The following is a 23,473-nucleotide window of genomic DNA, read 5'->3' on the forward strand; positions in this document are numbered from 1 at the left end:
TTTTACTGTCAGACAAGCAGTCTTCTAAGCTGGATAAGTCATTTGTTTTCTTACTTAATGACCTATTCAACCAACAAGCAGACACAGTTGGCTATTCAATCATTCATCTCACTACAAAGTGTTCCCATTGCATCCTCAGTGCCAAAGCAGCTCATCTTCTTGAATTATTCCTGCACTTGCACACTGCTTGTTGACTTCTATATCTTCAAATCTAATAAATAAATATATTCAGAAATATATGCACATGGCCAGGTTCCTTGTGATACAATACTCAAGCATAGTAAAAAAGAGCCTGAACATGGGACACAGCAGTGAAAAAATACAACAGTGAGCCACAGATTTGCATTCTTTTTCATATTCTTGACATCCCACATTTTTCTACCCATGTATGTGGAAATACAGGACAATTCATTTTAAATTGGTGCAGTCTCCCTGAAGTGAAGTATTCTTGTACAGTTTTATGTTTTTAAGGCTAGATTTTATACTTAAAAATACTATACTTAGACAAACAAATGTAGGGTTTTTTCCAATCATTTACTAGGACAGGATTGATGGTTGAGGAAAGTGTACTTTTTGTGCCAGCTGTACACCAAACTAGCTCTGAACTGTCCTCAGACTTAAACTGAGTTCACTAGAAAAAGAGAAGGACAGCCTCTAGTACAAAAGCTCCAAGCTTGGTGAATGCAGAGTTGACCTCGTGTGTAGCGTTAGTATACATCTTCATCTCTGAAGAGTTTTCATTCGGGAAAGCTGTCCTCACTTGCTTCAAGTCCCCTGGGTTACTAAAGAATGTTACTGAACACTCAACATTTGTAATAAACAGTTGTTTATTGTCTCCTTCCTGAATCTGCTGTGACACAGAAGCTTGGCTTCTTACCAAAGGTACTTGCACAGAGCTTCTATGACCTTCCCTATCTCATACAGCTCCGGGGACATCAAGCACCCCATGGTAACAGATGTTGTTTTGGCTTGCATCCTCATCAGTAGCCACCACAAACCTAAATGGCATGAAGATGAACCAAAGAGACTAAGATTTTAACCAACACAGGGCAGAAGCATAATACAAGACCCAAAGTGCTCCTTTTGTTCGTAATCAACAGAATGAAGGTCTTGACGAGTTAAGGTTTAACAGATACACATAAATAACTTATACTGACCAGAGCTTTTCGAAGGGGCTACAAAAGAAACATTAATATTGTTGCTCCTTCTACTGCCTCTGCAGTGTGACAACCTGTTTCCAAATACTATTAAATAAAATACACAAATGGTGTTTGAAACAAAATTACAGGAATCATAGTAAGCATCCCAAGACCAACTTCAGTCTACTGAATTTCTTGAAGTTACACTACTTTTGGTTCAATGTGAACTTGTCATCAGCAAGGTAATTGATGGGCTTCAGTGCAGTTCACTAGGACATGATTTTAGGTCTAAATATAATACTTCAGTAATATCTGTTCCAAGCAAATGTCAGAAAACATACACAGTTTTCTCAGCAGTCTACTTAGATTTCTATATCAGTTTTAGAAAATAAAGCTCCATCTGTCCATACAATTGCTAGCCAGCAATCTAATTCCAGCAAGGACTTAGAGTACTTAATCTGCACTTCTAGCCTTTTCATGGTTTGTGAAGTCCAGACATCAGACTGGGTTGGGCACCCAGTGATCCCACACCAAGCCTTCGTGACACCACATCGATTCTAAGTAGCTGTAAATAACAGCCCAACTCAAACCTCAAGGAGGATCATCTCCCTGTCGTGCTGCTGTAGAAGTTACTATATGCAAAGAGATGGTTCCAGTGCCTCTACCATTTATACCACTTACTTTGCCCAACCTCATTTGTAAGTCACATTCCCAAAAATTATTTCCAGAGCTCTGCTGATCCCTGACAGCCACTAAGCAGCAGCTATTTTCTCTTTGGCTACTTATACAAAACAGATCATAAAAATACTTTCCCTCCAAAACCTTTTATCAGCAGACCAAGCATTCCCTTACGCACGCCAGTTCAACTGTAATTTCCGTGGCAAGAATATGCAACCTAGAAGAGATTACCAGAGGAAACCAGGAGTCTGCCACCCTTGAAACCTTTGCACACCTATGTCAGAGGCATAGCATTTCCTCCAAAACTTTAAACATCCTTATATATACTTAAAAGACTTGCTTTTTAACATTTCAACAATTTAAAAAACACATATGCATACATATATTTCTGTACTTGTGTACATACAAAAATCTTCAAGTTACTTCAATTAGTTTGGGTGGTTGATCAAGTCCAACAGCTGTGGAGTCTTTCCTTGTTACTTTCAAGCAAAACAGGTGGGCTGATTGTAGCAATGTATATCACCACATTGCTGATAGCAATTGTGAAACCATCTGCTGTGCAAGACTTTTGAGTACTAAGCTCAATGGTGGGGATAAAAGTCTGGAGTGTATCCATGCCTAAAAAGCTTTCTTACATCCATGTGAACTCAGAGACACAGAATAGCTAGAGTTGTTCTAGGTTTAATTTGGAAATTATCAGAACATCTGTCTCTCTTTAACTCTTCACATCTGCCCTTTCTGACAAGAAACGAATCTCCATTATAATTAAAGAATACTGACTTAAATGTAACACTTGGTTTTTTTTTTTTTTTGCTTCTACCATTCATGCATTCCTCCTGCTTTACTCCGACATTTGAATAGGAGCCTGAAAAACATCTGTGATTTTTTTGTTATAGGCTGCCTAAAAAAATAAAAGAACATGAAAAACAATGGATTTTTTTCCTTACATAAACCATACGTGTTGTACTCTGTAATCCAGCATGAACAGGAGTTCTTTTTGTTCCATAGATATAGCAGCGATTACTGTTAAAGACTTGCATACATGTTTTTGTATGGAAGATTAAAATACCATGAATTCAAGCAAACTTAGCTTTAAAACCACCTTGAAAAGTAGCTCATAATTGATAGAGAAGCACAAAGCTACCTGACACAGATGTATACAAAGAACAGCCATTAAGGACAACACAGCAACTGACTCTTCCAAGACAACACACAAAATTTCTAAGCACACAGAAACAACTCCATTTTCCACATCAATTATCTGTTGGTGACTTTTGTTTCAATTTAGAGTTTAGAAAAATTAAAATACACTTTTCTAGTACCTGCAAAAATACTGCAATTCAAGTAAACTTTGAGAGGGTCAGAAGAGAATATTTTAAGACAGATGAACAACATTTCCTCTGGTCAAAATAGAATTTTAAGAGATACATATTTGAGGCCTTTTATTCAAGTCCTGTGAAGAGTCAAGAGTTTTAACTGAAAACTTGTCAGCTAGTAACCTGGAAATCTATGTGGTTACTGACAATTAAATGACTTAAGACTGTTACTGTATTTCAGAGAAGTAATACTTTGAAGCACACTGCTATTACAAACGTTTTTATTTCAAGTATAAAAGGAAAGCTTGGGTTACATTTGTGTGGCCATCAGATATTAGAAAACTTGAGTAAGAAACCCTCACCTATTACAACAGTCATTACCATCATCCATGTTTTGAGGTAATTTTTAAGCCATTCCATCTTTCTATAAAGGATTTCAAGTTTAAGTTCAACACACTACTCAAGCCCAAAAGCATTCTGATGGCTTTAAATATAAAATTAAGTTAGCAAAATCTGATCATGTACAAAAACAACCACTTCATTTACTTTGTTTCTCAAGTCCAGACACATCTCTTAACGTTTCCCCATTTGCTAATTATCAGTCCACAGAAAAAAAAAACTACTTCTGTTGCCTAAAAAAAGTACGAACTTGAAGGCTGCTTTCTTAACAGTCCACACTGTTAAGGCAAGTGGTGATCCAAGTCAAGCTAAATAAAGACACCAATAATTGTTCTGTTTGAATATACCACTACTACACCCGTATTCTACTAACAAAAAAATCAAGAGTTTCAAACCTATAAGTGAAGTGTGCTACTGCATGAAGTTTAATCAAGTTCGTAAAGTTATTACGGTTGACATTGCAATCCAGGCTGTGAAAAATGAATATGTTATGCTGCTTTGTATTAAAAGCAGAAAAAAACAGCATATCTGTTTTTCCTGTTGTAATACTGTAACAGAACAGAAGGCACAACAATGACAGCACAGTGGCAAAGTCCTAGGCAACAGCAAGTGAGGACTTGCTCAAATGCCACAGACACAGAAATAAAAGAAAGAAGTTGTTTACCTTGAGAAGGCCTCAAGTACACAAGGGTCTCCAGCAAGACCTGCTTACCTCCTTTGCCAACCCTTAAATGAGGTCTGGGAAGGGTGGATCCTGGCTTCTCCCCTTCCAGTCAATCAGATGCTTTGCATGCACCTGAGCTCCCCTGGGTTGGCCCTGCCTTCCCACCAGGTGCTCAATCACGGCTCAAGCTGTGACTTGCATTTCCTCTTCACCCATGTTATACACACACATGCTTTCTCAAGCACACATCAGAAATTTATCACTTCAGAAATAACAGAGATTAAAACACTTTTACCTACACATGATTGTAGGCTGCCTGGAGAAGAACCGACAGAATAAGCTGAAATACGTAAGAGACTTTCAACCAAAACGTAAGTGACGTAGTAGTCAAGTCAGCAAGCCATCATAAGCTTCTGACTTAAGAAAGCCAGTTAAAACAAATTTTATCAATGCTAGAGCTTAACTTCACTGAGAACCAAAAAAGGAAATCAATTCAGATTAATAAGTATTATTTTAGCTGATTGCTCTGCAATGTCTCTACAAACATTCTCTTATAGATTAGTGTTCTACTTGTAAAAACACAACGTCAAAAAAATCCAACATAAGGTTTGCAGATCAGTTATTTCACAGCTTTGTAGTTAGAGTTCCATTTGTTTGTTTTAAGAGAAAACCCAAATACACCATGTGCCACATTAATAATGAGGACAGACCCTAGTCATCTGGCATGTAAGCACAGTCTAATTTTTAAACCTTTTCCTGCCCTATTGCAGCATTACTATTTCACTGTGGTCAATTTATGAAGCATTCATTAAAGTATCAGTAACATAGGAAACGAAGACTAACAGTGAAGGAATTCTGGAGAATATCTTCTATGAAGCCTTCATATTACTTCCCTAGAAAAAGTTCAGTCTTCAAAAAAACAGACTGAAGTTGAAACTAAAATTAAGTCAACAAGAACCAGGCAATTATTTGCATTCTTATGCACATTCAGATACCGAGTAGCAATGCAGAGGGAATCTGATCAACAGTTCTTCTTAGAGCACAAAGAACAGGCGAAAACAACTTCTGCCTCTAGATACTTCTATAAGTAGTCCCATAGATAGCAGAAATTATCCGTGTCTCACTTATTCCAGGACTATGAGAGTTTACACAGCTAAGCACTTATCCATACAGTTTCCATTGCTAATACTCAGTAAGGCACAGACATGTCTTTGGTGGCAAATTTCACAAATGGCTGCAAAAGTCAAGGAATTCAGGGACGTTTATGTTCTTTCATACTGTAACGTTTTTATCTCCTCTCCATCATTATCAGTAAATGGTTTTGGGGTAGATGAACCAACAGTTTGTTTCTGAGTTGGCAAATGAGTTGTCTTGCGCAGAAGAACTCAGCCTACATTTACTGTTAAGATTGTTAGTATCTCCACAAACTAACTAAGCAAAGTTCTTCATGTACCTACTACACTAACACACTGTCACTGAAGCATTCATCTCATGTCAAAAATCACAATTTCACATACTAGGAATCCCACCTTACATTTCAGAAATTATTTCATATGATTGGTAATGCTTCATACCACCGGGTACTTCCACAAGCTAAGCTTTATAATTATTGGTTTTCTTGGGCTAGCTAGTGACAAAATTTCTTAAAACAATTATTTCAAAGCTGTGATTCTGATCCAGAGATGATTTCTTATTAGTGTAGTATAATTACAGTGTATTATATCCATATGAAACTGCTTGTTTCTAATAGGTCGGCAATTATTTCCAGTAGCAGAAATATAGTCTTACAAATGTTACTAAGCTGGTTTTGTCCCAGAAAACTTTAACATGAAAGAATTTTGTTGTTTTACTGTCAAAAAAGGATGGTAAGCATAACCAGATGGAGAGATCTGCCGGAAGTGCCTGTATTATTCTTTCTCACAGTATCATTTACTATGGTGGCAGTTCAGTAATTAGCTACCCAGTCTTTCTGATGGCAAATCTATTTTTGCAAGAAATGGTCCTGCAATGAACTTTTCTGACAAGCCAGCAGCAATCATCACCACAGCTTTTTATATTGAAATCAGTTTCATTCTAAGCAAAGGTAAAGTACTTCCTTTCATAACAAGCACAATAAAAATAGTTAGTGAGTCCTCAAATCAACTCAGAATTGTAGCCCTTACGTGGCAAAGGGAGACAGCACAGAAGGTGAAGAGATGTAAGCACCTCTCCTAGGCATCAACTGGCACACTGAAGATTTAGAGCAAGATCGACAGAAGCCCATGGAAATTTTTTCTGCTGTTCCAGACACAAACACTTAAAGAAGTTGGATGACAAGATGAAAATTAACTAATTTATTTACAAAGCAACTTGTTCAAAGGAGTACCACTGAAAATCAGAGCTGAACTTCAGAGTGTTTTTCTCAGAATGCAAAGATCTTCAGATGGTTCTTCCATTTCTTTTTATGGGTTCAAAACCAGTTGGATATAATTTCTGGAATAGCAACAAGTGTTTATGTAAGTTTGGTTGTTTTTTCCCTCTCCTGCCGTAGTTCTATAGTCCCTCTTGAGGAATAAAGAAAAACCAACCACTCCTTTCCATTCCCCCATAACAAAGCTTTTCCATGTGCTGAGCTTCAGATCTGAATTATTTGTGAGGCAACTTAGAAGCAGGGAAAAGCATGCCACTGCAGTGTTTATGTTACTTGCACTAAAGTAAATGAACTGTAGTTAAAAAATAAGCCCTTAAAAGAGCCAAGAAGTTGGGCAAGACAATAGAAAAGTTAAATAAAGGAGCTCACCAGAGAGGTACAAAGCCTGTTTCATTTTCATGTCTTCCAAAGCTGCTGGTATCTACCTAATCAAGTTTTCCTGCTTCGTAGACTAAACTGATGGAAGTTAAAGCCACAGTGTATGAACATTTATACAAGTCTGTTTGTAGCTCGGAAGTTTCACATGGAGGATCCATCATGCCCTAAAAAGCTGTATTGTGTGAGCAGACATTTGCATTTTTCAAATAACACATCAAAAGCCAGAAACACTGTTTATGCCATTTAAGACGCTTGCTCAAAACAGCAGAATTAGCTCTATTGTAAAACATACCTATAGAAAAGCTAAGAAATAAAAGGCATCCTCTGCTCAGTAATGTTTAAACTGATCTGTAGCTTGCTCCCACAATTCTGCAACAACTGAATATTCACATTTAGCATAGTGAGCAGTCATACATATAAAGATACATGTTAAAATAAAGAACACATCATGGTAATCCCATGGAAACACCAATGTGGCATGTGTTGTTCTACTTGCAAGATGAAACTAAATCATTGTAGCAATTTTGCTAGCCTCATTGTTTTCTGGCAAAATGTCACACGGAAATCCCAGTTCAGCTTTGGCACAACAGCAAATAAACTGGGAGTGGAATTTCAAAGAAGCAGACAAAAACAACCTCAACTCAGTCAACTCAGTTTTTTTCTATAGGAAAAAAAACTCACTAGACTTTCTTGTAAGAGAAACCAAGGAAGCAAGTAGAATAAGAATCAAGATATACAAGGATTTAAACAATGAAGGGGAAAGACTGGAAATACTGAAGCACTGCTATGAAGTTCACAGGTGCACATGCTTCTTTATAACTAAGTTAAGGGATTTCACTGTCAGCTGATACAACTCCTGAATGCCTTGTTCTTTAATAAACACTAATGTGAGCAAAACAGCATCATCAAGCCTATGAATCTAGATACAAGAAAACAGGTATGAGAGACTATTAGCCATAGCTCTCAATTTGGACTTGAAAGACGTCTCAGAAACTGGTTCTGAAGGAGCAAGAGACTCAGTTATTAAATAATATTTATTTTCACATCTGACTCTCTCACAAACTTCTAACATTTGGATTCTCATCTCTATGGAGATTTTTGCTGGAATCAAAAGTGGGATTTCAAAATCAGGTTGTTTTTTTTTTAGCTGTAACACCACATGTTGTGCCACTGAACATGCTGTGGATGGAAAAAGTTTAATAAATAGCACAGCATGTTCAAAAAGCTGGTAAAGAAGAAAACGTGGTGTTTCTTCTGCTACTAACTAAGCTTTCTTTGCAAGCACAGCCAAAAACATGAGCAAGTTGCAGTTGATTAAGAACCACATAGAATTTGAATCCTAAGTGAAATGTGTTTGGTTTTTTAAGTGCTTGATCTGAATTGATTCACTATTCAGAAAGAAAGGCAACTTCCTTTCCATAACATCCATTTCCAGCAACACAAAAGGTCACAGTAACACAAATAGTCCTATAGATTCTAGATGGAGTTGGATAATTTCCACATGAAAAAAAAAAAAGCTTAACTTCTAAGTTCAGAGGAAAACTACCCATAAACTGTAAAGATTGAGAGCTCCATGGGTCACTCCATCCAGAACAAGGGAGGGAAAATTGCCAGGTGTTCTACACCAGTGATTACAGACATGCACAGGCAGCCCACTTTTTCTTCTTCAGAAGCCATCTCTAGCTCCAGGACTCTCACTCCCATTTTCATTATCTAGCAGCAGCATCTCAGATGTCACAGATACCCAAACCTCTTCAGAGAGGTCTAATAAAGAAATGCACTGCGATTTGTTTCACAAAGATTTGGGTAGACTAACAGTAAGTAGTGCTCTGAAAAACAGTAATATCAACTCCATTAGATGATCACATTTGGAACATGTATTGCTGCCTGTTTTGCAGTAGTGTTTTGAAAACAAACTACAGAGTAGAAAAGTTAAGGAAAAACAGACTCTGCTGTTGAAAAAGTCTACCACTTTATTTTCTAAGTTAATTATCTGGCAGCTGCTACACTTGGCCTTTTATCTGTTCCACAGCACTGACCATCTAACACACTCACTGCTGGCCAGTTTGCTGCATGCCTTTTCCAGTGACTGTGTAACCCTGCTATGGACTGATGTCACGGCTGCCACTCCATAAGACCCACTAAAAATAAGGCAGTCATTGAAAAGCCTCAGCTGCTATCCACAGCAGGAATACACAATTGTAAAAGTAAGCTACACCTTATAAACCGACTCTGCTTTGCACCATCTGCTTACAGAGCAGTGCTTTGCATTAGCCAAACTGCACACAGTTTAAGAGCTTTTAAACTCCAGAACAACGCTGCAGCACTAGAAGCATAGCAGTTCTCCTTTAGACATTCTGATTGCAACTGTAGCTGTAAAAATAATCAATAATGCAATCTAAGAGAAGTACTATTTATTTTACTGTCGAGACAATGTTAGTTATTTTAAGTCATAACACAAAATTATAAAAAAAACAACACATTCTGCTTAAAAATACTTAAGTCAGGAATCAATCTGGATCCAAAATACAACAGAAAATTCAGGTCTTTCAGATTGGAATCTTTTAAGGAATGTTGCATAAAGACTAAAAGACTTCAAAAAATGCACCTGATGCAGATCAATAAACTAATTACCAAAAATCCATTTTCATTCATTAAGCACTCATTTCTTTGCACATACATATTTGAGAGAGACAGACAGAAATAACTCAGAAGCATGGTTGGCAAATGGTTGGTGATTATGCTTCCTTAAAGTTGGAAGAAATATCATGAACAGGTCTCAACCATGATAAGGCCAACTAAACAGCTAACCCTGCTCACCTGTTAACCTGTCTTCCTCCTATTGTAGAATACCAGCTTAAGCAAGAAACAAGCAAAACATACTGCTTCCTACAGTACAAAAGCTTAAACAGGTGCTGATAAGGAATCGACACGACTCACATTCTGCATACTAAGCTAAGAACAACTTTCAAGGAGATACAACTAAATTGTTTCTGGATTCTAAATCTCAGGGGCAGCTGGCTAAAAAAGAGTGAAGTAATACTAATAAATACAGACTTGATATTAAAGATTCTTCAGAGATACGGATTGTTCATTTTTCTATTATTTTCAACTACACAAAAATACAGAAATACATATTGCTCTATCTATCCTGTCAACAACAAAACCACGAGCACGTGTCTCAAAATAATCGCAGGTACAATCTTATTAACCTACTGTGTGATCATGAGACAAAACTGCTCTTTGTGGGAGACTTTCAATCACTCAGTACAAATAGAGCAGCTGAAGCAAGTGACATGCATTATTACCTGTAGTCAACTGTATTTTTGTGGGCTTTTAACTAAGAAAAATTCAGATATCAGCCAAAATAATTCCTTAGAGACCAAGTAATGAATTAGAAATAATTTCTCAAATATAAAATGAGGCTTTTCTTTTAGGTATCTAATATGTAGAGCCCTTTTAAAAACACCATATTTTCAGAGAGAAGCGTGAGGGATTAAGAGAAGATAACCCCACTGCTGACCAACGCCAGATGGAAACAAGTACGCCAAGTATTTGTGTTAAGAGCATATCGCTGGAAAAACCCCAAACCACTTCACAAAAAGTAAGACACAATCTATGAACTGCAAAGGTCACACACATAAGAGGGCTGCCCCAAAAGTAGCGCCTCTGATTTTATTACATGGCCATGAAGTCTCTGACTGGTATGGTAGCAGAGGCCGAACCTTCTCAATAGCCCGCAACATGCTGCCATGGGACAGGTGGCAGCAGAGGTGCAGTCTAACAAAATGGTGGCTGATATCGAAGTGCATCTGAAGCAAAGCACTGGAATTTAATTCTTCCATGCTGAAAAAATGGCAGCCAGTGACATTCATCAATTCTTGTCAATGTTTATGGAGACCAAACACGGGATGTGAGCACAGCAATTATGGGTATTGCACAACAGTAACATTAAAGACAAGGCATATTCTGGACAGCAGTGCGTATGTTCACAAACACAGCATACAGGCTCTTGTTTCTCATTGGCAAAAAAGCATCATGAGTGGCGGTGACTACGTTGGGCAAGTGTACTTTGCAGCTGAGAATTTGCTCTAACCAATAGTGCTATTGTGATCATACAGTCTGTTGTAGTTCACAGAAATAATAAGGAAGCATTGCTTTCAGTCACTTGAGCAGTTTAGAGAATAGCATAGCAAGATGAAAGTAGCAACATAGCATCATGAGTCTGTCTGGCTTCTCCTAAATGTTATTTCTTTTGAGTTTGTTCACAAATACAACCCATAGAACTGCCCTTACAACTGAGCTACTCTGAAGTTTGCAAAGTACACATTTTTGCATTCAGTTTGCCTACTGTACTACACTTAATCTAGCATTACTGATGTCATTTAGCAGATGCAGAGTGCAGATGTTGACAACTCCCATCCTTAACACATGTAGTGTCATCTCTAGTATCAGATCCCAAAACACATGCAGCGATTTGTTTAAACAATCAGCTAACTGCTGTAAAGTGCAGTGAAGTCAGAAAAGCTACTTATGTGGATCAACAATATTGGAATAGCAATTTGGTACTCACAAAAGTTCAATATTATGAACCAGAATCCCTATTTGAAATCTTAAGTCAAAGAGCCTTGTTCTCAGAATAGGTGTATCACTTAAGTCTCAGTGAATACACAGTTGGAAACACACCTAGTATGGGTGAGAAAAGCATCACTTGGCATAGTTAACCTACCCGCTTGAAAAAACCTTGCCTTGTTGTGATTGATACAGGATGTTACTTGGTATACACCTAGACTACACAAAGTAAGCAAAACATTTTTTCCACTAATATGCTGGTGTCTAGACTTCTTTCTGATATCCAGGAAAAAAAGCAACAGACTCCTAAGCCCCTACACACTCATTGTTACAGTCAAAGAAACAAAACACTATTTTGTTGTGTGGCTATAACACTGGGACACTTTCCTGAGCAGGAGGAATTCAAGTTCTCTCTTTTTCCTACTGAAAAAGCCTGCGTATTATTTTGATTAATTATGTGTCAGATACACTTGGCTGGTCTAACAACATGATGAAATGCTTTTTCCACTGTAACTAGAGAAAAAGTATTCCAGTTCAGTATATGAATTATGACTTCATTTTCCTCTGAAGAACTGGCTTTGAAATGTGTTTCAGCACCACGTTAAAAATAGGCTGGTACTTCTTTTGCTCTCTGATAAGTTCAGTTCTAGCAGGCATACGCTCTCAGTAACCACTGGAAACAGAATCAAGCTTTAAAATGCTTACAATTACTACAACCAGCATCCTAAGAAACTGTTTTTAGGCCTAAGTAACCTATACACATACAATACTGGTAATCTGCATATTTCACTCAGAGATGCACATACAGCTGACATAGGTAACTGCCTTTGCAGAATGCATGCTGTTTCACTAAATACTTTAAACAGTGTAGCTACAGGCTCCCAATTTAAGTTTACTTGGAAATTTTACTTGAAAGTTAAAGAAATGATGAACTGTGCTGTTTTTCTCATTCGAAAATAATTGGTTTTAACTCACCTGTAACAGAAGGAACAGAACAGATACAAGAGAACCTTAAGCAATTGAATACCATTTTTTTTAACAGCTACTGCAGCTCATCAACCTCAAAAGGACTTATTGTGGAAAACAGTAATGCACACCTAGAAGCAGCTGGTTTACCTAGGATGAGACAGAGGCTTCGCCCTTCTCTTCCCTCAACACTGAACATTTGAAGTTTGAACCATCTGACATTTACATCTCAGTAGAGAGAAAAGTAATCTACTTCTCCTACCAAAAGCATTTTGGCTTACAGAAGTAAACCACAGCCGTTCTCCTAAAGGCTGAATGGAAGCACACTTATTTTAGTCTTGTCCACAGACATACGCAGAGCTTCTGTTTTTAGGAGACCTTTCTTCAAAATGAAATGCATAATCTCAAAACGCAACTACACAGGGTTTGTAAACTCCCTTGACGTTTTCTAAGATACAGAAATCTCGTAAGGAGAGGACTAATAGGAAATCAGTTATGTTATGTGGAGACTACCTTCAAGATCTCTTGCTTAAGCAGTCAGCAATAAGCACTTTCTTTCCCTTAAAAAAAGATATGCTGTCACATAATGGAAAGTGGATCCTGAATTTGCCAGCAGACAAGCTTAGAGTGAAGTTAAGTGCTTCCACAACGAGCAAATCAGCCCCAATATTCTCCTTACTTATGGCAGCATCTCTTGGAATTTAAATCACCCACTATAAAATGCTAAGAACACAACTGTAAAAATGAAAAGACAATTTAATTCAAAACAAAAACGCCACTATTTTGTATTCAATTTACTATCTACATAAGTCTTACTGTCTGGCTCCAGTGAAGATGACAACTGAGTAGCTGAATTTATATAAAATTCGTTCTAAAATTCATTCTAAGGATTGCCTCCTGAAACCAAAAACAGGAACTGGCACAAAGCAAGCAGACGAACCAATTCTTAAGTCCTGTAAACAGAAAAATGAACTAATAAACATCAGGTATGATCTGACACGTGCTCCATGACATCGAACACAGGTATGCTTTTCCTAAAGCTCAGACACTTGGGATGTCCTTTTGCATTTGCTATGGTGCCAAATTACTGAGCAGCCATCAGTGCCTACACAGTGTCTACTTAAACATATACCCTATCACTGCCAATATATTTCAACTTCCACAAGCTCACTGTAATAATCAGTGTAAAACAAAGTGCTCAACAATCAGCTTAAAAGGAAAACCAGTGACCTCGCTCATTTGCCTGCCTTTTCCAAAGCCTGCTGCAGAAGCACACACCAGCTATGTGCATGGCTTATGCCCTACAGTTCCTGCAAGGACAACACAACTATCAGCAAAAGCTGGAGAAAAAAAGAGCAGCAACCAAATTGCACTCCCTTGCCACTTTCAAAGCAGTTGAGCCAGCATCTATTCCACTGAGAGTACCTGACTTTATCAAGTCCCTATACTTAGTTGTAACAACTTAAACAGGAACTAGGACTATTAAGACCAAGAAATCTTACTATGACTGCAGATGCAGTGATGAAGTCCACTTGTAGTTTGATGTTCACACTTAAAAGCTTGATTCCCCATATTTAGTAGTCCCACTTTCCATTACTTAAATTTGTTTGAATTGAGCTATTTTATAGATAAACCAGAACAGCATTCTTTTTCCCTCTGCATAATTTCCAGTCAAAACACTTCCAGCACTTCTATTTCTATTGGAATGACCTGAGAACAGACACTTCCTGTATTATTCTCTAAAATAGACACTGGCACATCAATGGCAAAGTTGTTTCCCCAAAGGGATAATCACCAAGCTCTTTCAGTAGTACCAAAGAAGTCATTCTACTTTCCTCTATGTAAATAGCATCATCAGCAAGCAATAGACTGAGCTTTAGAAAAAATCCTCTGCAATCCTTCTTCTGTTTTCCTGTTCCATCCAGGACAGCCCAAACTGCAGAGGCACTATGTGCAAATACATAAATATACATGCCAGTTAGCAGTAGTGCTCTGCCCACAGATTCTCAAAACCCTGGGAAAGTCAGCATTCCTAATAAAATAAGTCAAATGCAAGCAGTTCAGCTTCAAGCACTTCTAGTCCTTCATGCTTCTGCTGATTCTGCACATCAGCAACAAACTGCATCTTGATAGGCTGATGACACTCCAGGAAAGCCATTCCTTGTAGTTAAGTCTCTGGAAGTCTCAGCCCAAGGCCTTCCTTTTCATACTGTAATTACAGCTTAATATGTTCAGTTCTGAACATTTGTTTGTTTGTTTGTTTTTTAAGAAAAGCACCATCTTTTTCCCCAGATACATTGTTTTGTTAAGGATCATTTAAGAATTTATAGTGCTGTTAAAGTATCAGAGACAACTGCTATACACATCAGGACTTCTTGCTCCCTTCGTAATACATGAACATCTACTCACCTGTTGCCTTTTCAATATTAGAAAATAATTCATTCCTAACCTCCTCATCCAGCTTCCTCCCTTTCATGTCCCTCGTGCTGCTGCTGAGAAACACAGCCATCCTGACAGTCAAAGAAGCCACCAAGACCTCACAATTTAACAAAACACTCGCTTTGCAAAGTGAGTCTCACAGCTCAGTAACTACCATGACAGAAACCAAAACACTTCTTGTGTAATGGTTAACTACCATTAAAGAATGACACAAAGACATCACCTGCCACCTCACATGTAACAACGTAACATGCAGCATTGCCCACAGGAACAGAAAAGCAGCAATACTACAGGACATTTTATTTGGCTTCTCAGTAATGAACTACAATGCAAGTAGTAACAGTATCCAAGCCAACTGCTGGAAATCAAAGCATTTTATACTGTGTTCTCTTTCATGATTTTATTAAATTTAAACTAAAAACACAATCCACTAAGTTAACAGCTAGTTACTTCCACAGGCCTGCAACACACCCACACAAATAAAAAGCAGTGCACGTAAACTTGAACACTTGCCATAAGCGGTCTGAAGCCCAGCTTTCTAGATTTTGACACGAAACCTTTGCTGTATTTGGCACCCATTCTTTTGTGGCGATGTCAGGGGTTTTTGTCTACACAGTTGCTCAATGGAAGAAGAAAAGTTAGCTGACGAAGTTGCAGAACTTTTCACTATTTTTCTTTCACAGCCTGGATTATTTTGGTTATTTCAAAAGCTATACATCTTCTCTAAGATTATTTAATACCATAAAGTAACCTTTTGGTTCTGCTCCTCTGACCTCCTAATTACTTTAAGCACACGTTTCACAGAACTCATCATGTAGCTAACAAGCAATATATCTTACATGGAGTACTTATCAAAACCTGTGCAGCACCAGCCAAGTACTTCAGATCCTCCTATATTTCCATGCAAGAGACAAAGCAGTTCTGATCCCTTTTTCTCCATGCAGAAGTGACTGCAGCACTGCAGTAAAAACATACCCAGTCTCTGGGGAAAGGGTGGGCCTCAGATTGCTGAAGAGCAAAGTCTGCCGGCTGCCCAAACAAAAAACTAGAAAGGCTCCAGCAGGAACCCTGTCTGCCCTTTCACAGCCAGTCTTCAAGTTCTGATGACAGCTGCAGTGCCAAAATGTCTACCCATAACTGCCATTCTTAAACACATGGTTATTTAGTAGTAGGTAATACCAGCCTAATGTTCACAAAACTGAAAAGAACAGGCACGTGGCAGAATCAGACTGTAGTTAAAGGACTTAAGCTACATACATACCCATTATAAAGGCTTAAGAGCAGTATAGTCACAAAATCATAGGATTTTAAATCCTGATGAAGCCGTTCCCTACCATAGATTGCAACCATCCACTGATCTGTACAAGGTGGTAGGGACATTTTCTTAAGAAGAGCAAATTGTGAGGGGTGTCAGTTCATTTCATTCCCATGTTTTCCAACGAACTACTCAAAATCTGAAAGAAAACTACCAGGAAATACAGAAGTCTACCCTAAGCAGAAAACAAGCAATAGTAGCACAGTAAAAACAGTAAGCTCCAGAAAAAAAGACTGCTATTTTTAATTTGAGACTGCTTTACTGCAGTATACTGCCTATGATGTCTCAGAGAGCACAATCTGAGGTGATTACTCATAAAATCAAGACATGTAAATCTAAGAGAAAAAACAGACTAGATTAAGTATAATTTAGAACAGGAAACTGACAGTGTTCATAAACAAAGGTGTCCCAATTACATGCTTGGTTCCACAGAGCACATTTGGCATCCTCACCACTTAAAAAATACACAGGTTTAATTAACTACATGTTAAATTCCACCAGCTCTGTAATTCCCAATAGAGGATTTCTCTTACAGCTCTCCAGCTGCAGTAAACAAGCTTTGGGAAATAGCTTGGTAAGTACCTAGTGGATTAATACATGCACAAGATTTAATAAGGTCATTTGACAGAATTAATGCCTAAAAACTTACACTTGAGAATGAGTCTGGTATGCAGCAGGACAACTCAGTAACTGCCTGGGATGTACACAAGAGAAATCTGCACCGTATGCTTAAACACTTCCACATTCCCTTCAGCCTGTTTCATTGCATGTAAGCAAGGTAATACACGCCTGTTAGTTTATGTTTGTCAGCCCAATATATTTTAAAACCTAACTCTAATCCATAATAATTGGATTGTTTCTAATAGCCAAAAAAGCCCTGTTCCTATTATTTCATCGTATGAGGTGTTGTTCTTCTCCTCATATTTAGAAGCAGTTACTCAGAATAAAAATAATACCATGCATTACAAACATCACAACCCTGAAACAGTAAGCTTGGACTCCTGTTCTTATCAGTATTCCTCTCAAGGGAGATCACAGTAACAAACACGAAGTAACAAAACCGACTGCCCCAATGGAACTCAATGCAACCGTTAAAAACCTAGCTATCAGCAGCAGGAAGACAACCCTTACTGATAGGTATCTGAACTTGAACCTTTGGAAATCATTTGAAAAACTGAGTTCTACGTCAGCTAGAACACATTTACAAATTAGTTTTGTTGGCACTGCTTATCTCTGAGGAGATCCGCAATGGGAAACGACACATCCCCTTCAGACAAGCATCAACGCCTGCTAGGCAAATACCAGGGCATGAAAGAAACGTTTGTGTGAAACCGTGACAGAAGTCACAGGATACATTTCTCATGAGAAATTAATGTGCAAGAAAAAAAAAACAGTTCTTCTTATTAACTGCAATATCCGATCAGGGAAAGTAGGTTCTGACCTGACATTATATTACATAACTTGAGTCAGAGCAACCTCAGTACTGAGGCTTCACCTCTGATGTTTCCTGTCAGTCTTTGAGGTCCAGCTCAGTTTTCTCTCCCAAAGACAGCTCTCACAACAGAGTATTTTTCAAGAACACTGAAAAACTAAATCTTATAGCAACTTCCTGAAATGCCCCTCAGAAAGCAGTAGAGAAAGCTAATCCTAATGACCTAATGCAAGTAACTTCTTTTTTCTCCAGGAGTTTCATTTTTTTAACCATTTTTCCATTTTTTAACGATTTTTATTTTTTTAACCAGCAAGACTTTCCTCAACACTAAAAGCTCCACCCAAACCATAACAACTCTGGCCTGCTTCCCCCAGCAACTGGGCACAAGTCACTACTGGGCCCCACTACTGCTGTTTTCAGCAAGAATGGGATGGGATTTAAAGAAGACCGTGATTACTGGGAGTAAGGAAGAACACAAGCCAAGTGAAAAAAGAACAGTACAGCTTGAAATCTGTTGCTTTGCGGCTGGTAACGCTAGGAGCAAGCAAATACTGTTTACACATAGTAACAGCTGGTTTGTATCACAGTAAAGGCTATGAACATTTGTTGGACTACAAGTAGAAAGTTAAAGTGACTAAAAGCTTTTTTTCATCCAGAATTCTTAGTCTATAGAGCAGCACTCACTTTCCCTAGACAGACAAAGCTTGGCCTACTTCATTACTGGTAAGGACAATGAAAACCATTTCAAAGCACTGGAGATCCAGCAGCTGCTCAAGGTAAATATGCTCACAAGGCTATTTGGTCCTCACTCTATTCAAGCAGTATTATTACTTACTAACAGTCACTACTTCGAGAGAACAAAACCTCAAAACAAGATTCTTACACAGACACACGCGTTCTCACATCTCTGTTGCCTCTCACACCATGTTTTCCTTGCAGCTTGATTTCACAAAGAAATCAAAGATGGAAACCCAGTGGTCTTCTCTAACATGCCTTTGGAATACTTAACATCTGTTTAGCAAGTAAAAGTTGCTCTGATTTCATTTTTATGTAAAGGAAAATAGTCCAGCAGCAACAACAGGATTTGAAAAACATTAATATTACAAAGGCATTCAACACACACAATTGCTTTCTTGGTGAACAAAAAAAGCTATAAGGACACTGAGGATGATGCCTGACTCCAGTCCCCACAGAGTAAAGGCAGAAAAAGAGCATCTTTTTCTACCAGACATTTGTTTCCCCACGTGAAGCTCTCATAGTTCTGTATGTTCACACTGTTAAGACTATAAAACACATACAGATGCACAACAACCAAATAAAGCATAGTGGCTTTGTAAGAAGCAGCTCTATGGGATGATGCATGCATATATGGAAACATACACCTTACTAAAAAACAAGACAAGCTATTCTCCACTTAATTTTATCTCTGCTCAAGACACAAAACAGGTTCAGCACTTCTCACAGTTAATCAGAAATCTCAACAGAAAGTCAATCCTAAAAGAAACAACACAATTCACTGAAAGAAAGGATCTCAGATCACACATATCTGAGCATCATCACCAGATAAATTGCTATTTACCCTTTACGTAAAAATCAGTTCTATTTCCATATTCCTACTGATTATTTAAAAAAGTTAAGAAATTGAAAATAATGAAAAATGATTCAGTCAATTGCACACTAGCAGACTTCAACAGGGATTCTTTATTGTTTGCTCACAAAACTTCTCACTACATCATCTTTTTAATGAGTAACCAGTACATCAACATTAAAAAAAAACACGTAATCAGCACTATAAACTGTATGAGCCCACTTCAATATTATACTTCACTAGACAATACTATCACAAAACTAACACAATAATAGAACTTACTATAAGAAAACATCATAAACCAAAACACTGCAACAAATCAATATCACCATTTCCTTCTCCAACACAATGAAACGATGGAAAACACAGCAATAAAAGCAAGCCAACAAAACCCCAAACTACAGCAAACAAAGACATAAACAAATGCAACAACAATAGAAACAAATAAAAAGATTCACTTACCTTCAAAGACCTCAACTATACAGAAACAACCAGTGAGAATCCCCTATCTGCATTGCCAGCCCTTAAATGCGGTCTGGGAAGGGATGGATCCTGGCTCCTCCCCTTCCAATCAGTCAGATGCATTGCATGCATCTGAGCTCCCCTGGGTTGGCCCTGCCTTCCCACCAGGTGCTCAATGCAGTGCTTCAGGCTGTGACTCAGCATTTGAACTACAGCAACCAAACATCTCTTAATTTCCTTTGGTCTCCGGTAAACTGTGTAATAGAGTAATTGGTAGTTCAGGTCTATATTAAAAAATTTTGAACATATTGTCCTTTTTCAGAAGTGTAGCAAAAATGCAAAGTAGCAAGGCTCTCATGAGAACTTACTGCTGTACTTCTAAAGGCACAGACACTCAATTGGTGCTATTATCTGCAGGCTTTTGGACTGCATTTGCCTGCTGAGTTCATCTTGCCACTGTGAAACTGTCTCAGGCACCTGTTAGGTGGATCACTAAGCCCAGCCAAAAGCATTGCGTGTTATAAGGGTTGCAGTGAGTATTTGCGGTTTAATTTTTCCTATGCTTTTTCATTTTGATGAGTTGTTGCTGTTTTCATGGTCTCAGTCAAAACTCTATATCACCTCTTGAACATTAAGGAAGCAGAGCACTTGGTATGACCAAATCATTACATGGTACCATGGTTTTGCCTTCCTGTGACAGTGACAGATCTAATAGCATAAAGAAAAAAATGCTGCATGTGGTAAGACTGCATTAGCACAGAGATCCTTGTGGGACATCCCAAGTCAGTTTTACCTTTTAGTTTTAACTACCGCAGTCGTAAAACTGCAGTCGTTCCTCTAGCACCCTCTAGTGTTCCTAGTAGTCCTGTAGCACAGTTACAAAGATCGTGATCTTGTCTGAAATCTGTTTCTCCCACTTAAAAACTACTGATTTACCCCACTGTAGGAGCTTCTTAGAACATCACATACCCATGAACACATGAGTTCTAATCTGTCATGTTATATTTTCTTTCAGTAAGGCAATGAAGTTCTAGTTTTCATACAGCACGAAAAAGGAATTAGGCCTCTCCACCTTACTAACGCAATTACAAGAGATAATCACAGAACCATGGAATGGTTTGGGTTGGAAGGGACCTTCAAGGCCATCTGGGTGCAACCCCCTGCTACAGGCAGGGATATGTCCCTCCAGACCAAGCTGCTCACAGCCCCATCTACCCTGGCTTTGGATGCTTCCAGGGAGGAGGGCATGATGAAGACTGCAAAGCCTAAGTTTGTCTCCCACTCATTACAGTCCATGAACTAGTACAAAAAAAAGGTATAGAAGACCGGTCAATATTAGGTATATCTTCCTATGATCTTGATTTATGACAATAAGATACCTAAGATCTACTGTGAAGTTTAAGAACAGTAGATCACATTCTGAGGTGTGTTAACTACCTCACCTTCATGCTCAAACTTAAAAGCAGCATGCAGGCTACAAGCAGGGAGCTTTTTGTAGCCAATTCTGAGTGCTCTTAAGCAAAGAGAGGCAGAAAATCAGACATCCTATTAAGCTGCGTGACTGAAATAAAGCGACTTTTCAAACAAGCAAACCTGCTGAATGGTAACTGGAGTGCAAAATTATTTCAAAAGCTTCCACCCTAAACTGTATTACTGACTTCATGCATTGAAATGGTGCAGTGGTTGCCTTGAGCAACTTCATTCTGCTGTCCAGAGTCAGGGTTGTCCACTGTACTATTAACATGGGTTTTGGTGTCAATGTAGTGAGTTTGCAAACGGAGAACAAATACACAATCGAGACTCAGTAGGTAAAGCAAACTATCTAGTGTTATCTGTTCAGAATGTGCCTTTGCTTCAATGGGTTTTCATGTAAGTTGACAAAGAAATACAATTACTTCTCCATATAATGTTTAGGGTTTCAGAACAAATGCATTTTCTTCTCCAGTTGGTTTATTGAACATTTCTCACTAAGTTCTGTGAGGAATTCTAAACGCAAATGGCAATTTCCTGTATCAACTACTCTCTTGATTCACTGCAGTGCATACAATAAAATGATCTACCTTGTAGCACTTCATTCTGGCAATCGCAGCTCCTCATAAATAAGCAACACGCTGAAACACTGCAGTCCCTCACAGAACTAAGACATTATTTTAGAAGAAACATTAGCAGATTCCTTTGGCTTTGCGCAGACATGCCTACAAATTTTATGTTCTGTATGTAAATTTGAACAAATTAGAGAACCACACAAAGGCCCCACTTCAACCAAATGAACACAAATTAGAACGGTCAACAGCTGAGATTGATTTTGCTCCTCGCTCATTTGAAAACCACAAACCAGATACTTCTTGGCAACTCTTACTCCCCAAATCTCCCCAAAATTCTAAGGAGCTCTTCTGGTTGTTTACATGTGCCTGTTTAAATTTATAAATCTGTGCACTGAGCCAGGTTTTGGCCTCTTGAAAAAAAAAACAAACTTTATGACACTGAACTAAAAAGTCAGATGACACAGATTTAACAAAGACACGCTAAACTTTTTACAGGACTACCAGAGAACTAATGGCAACCACTTAAACTTGGAACACGAAATTCTTCACTTATTATTTTTTTAATATGGAAACTTTGGGAAAATATCAGTGGTTTCACAAAGTGAGACTCGACCACAGGTACCACGCACAATCTTCTGTTCTAATTTAAGAGGTGAGGCTTTCAGGATCAGATTTCTTGATTCATAGCATGGTAATAGGACTTCCAAGCGGATGAAAGATGTCAGTGCAAGGTGTAAAAACAGGAGAAAGTAGAGGGGGAAAAAAAAGCATGAGGTAAGAGGAATGACAGCAGCACTAGCCACTGGTATGGAATGTGTGCTCCCAGGGTGCAGTCACTGCTCTCAGTGCAGTCAGCGCAGGGTTGCCCCAATTCCACAAGTACAATTTGGTCACCCCCCACTACTCAGAGGGTAACAGTGTCACTGTTTACATTGTTTCCACAGCGTGTGGTAGCTCTGATACGAAGATTTTTGAATGTAGTCACACTAACTGCTAAGTAATGTGGCCCACATACAGGGCTGCTCTGACCATGCACTGCACTGGTCTGCTTGTGCCCCTGCCTGCTATTTGTCACCTCAGCTTAATGGGTTTTGGGAGCTCTGTGTACTCTATTACTCAAGATCTTTGGAGTTTATGACTAACATCATAAAATGATGGGGTTATATTGCTTTAGCACACGTTTAATAATAAAAACTTGACAGAATCACAGTTGAGTAGCGGTCAGAAGGGAGCTCCGGGATCACCCCGTGCATCCCCTACTGCAGAAGCTCCCCACAGCTGCTCGCAGGCGGGCCTGAATATCTCCAGAGAACGGACCCAAAGCCCGCGGGCAGCCCGTTCCTGGGCTGTTATTGGCAACGAAGTCCCTCTTTGTGTTGGTGTGGAACTTCCCGTGTTCCAGTTCGAGCGTTACTTTACCTCCGAATGTTTAACAACCAACTAAAGCGTACCAGAGATCTGCAACAGCGGCGTCCCGCACGGCCGTACACGAGCTGCGAGCCCCGCTCACCTCGTCCCTCACCGCGTACGCAGCTATCGCGCGGGGCTGCTGGGGACGCCGAACCCGCCCGGCCACCTCTCACCCAGAGACGACCATTAAAGGGTCGCGCGGCACAACATGCCCGCACCTGTTAACGATCGCCGCGCGTGCAGCAGCGCCGCGCGTGCAG

The 23,473-nt window shown here is 38.8% G+C and overlaps 1 protein-coding gene across 2 annotated transcripts in view; it reads right to left on the reverse strand.

Moving 5' to 3' along the window:
• Positions 1-23,424, reverse strand: part of COL5A2 (collagen type V alpha 2 chain) — a 160,234-nt gene extending 136,810 nt beyond the window's left edge. The window contains exon 1 of one of the 2 annotated variants that reach the window (XM_010713349.3): positions 23,255-23,424. Coding sequence is in view for 1 of the 2 variants with exons in the window: in XM_010713347.3 (XP_010711649.1) it covers positions 15,801-15,901 (101 nt within the window). In the remaining variant the exon portion in view is untranslated. Of the gene's footprint in view, positions 1-15,800; positions 15,917-23,254 lie in introns of those variants that run through there. The other variant, XM_010713347.3, reaches the window with a different exon arrangement.
• Positions 23,425-23,473: the final 49 nt, after the last annotated feature.

This window comes from Meleagris gallopavo, chromosome 7 (genome assembly GCF_000146605.3).
Source record: "Meleagris gallopavo isolate NT-WF06-2002-E0010 breed Aviagen turkey brand Nicholas breeding stock chromosome 7, Turkey_5.1, whole genome shotgun sequence".
Taxonomy (NCBI): Eukaryota; Metazoa; Chordata; class Aves; order Galliformes; family Phasianidae; genus Meleagris; species Meleagris gallopavo.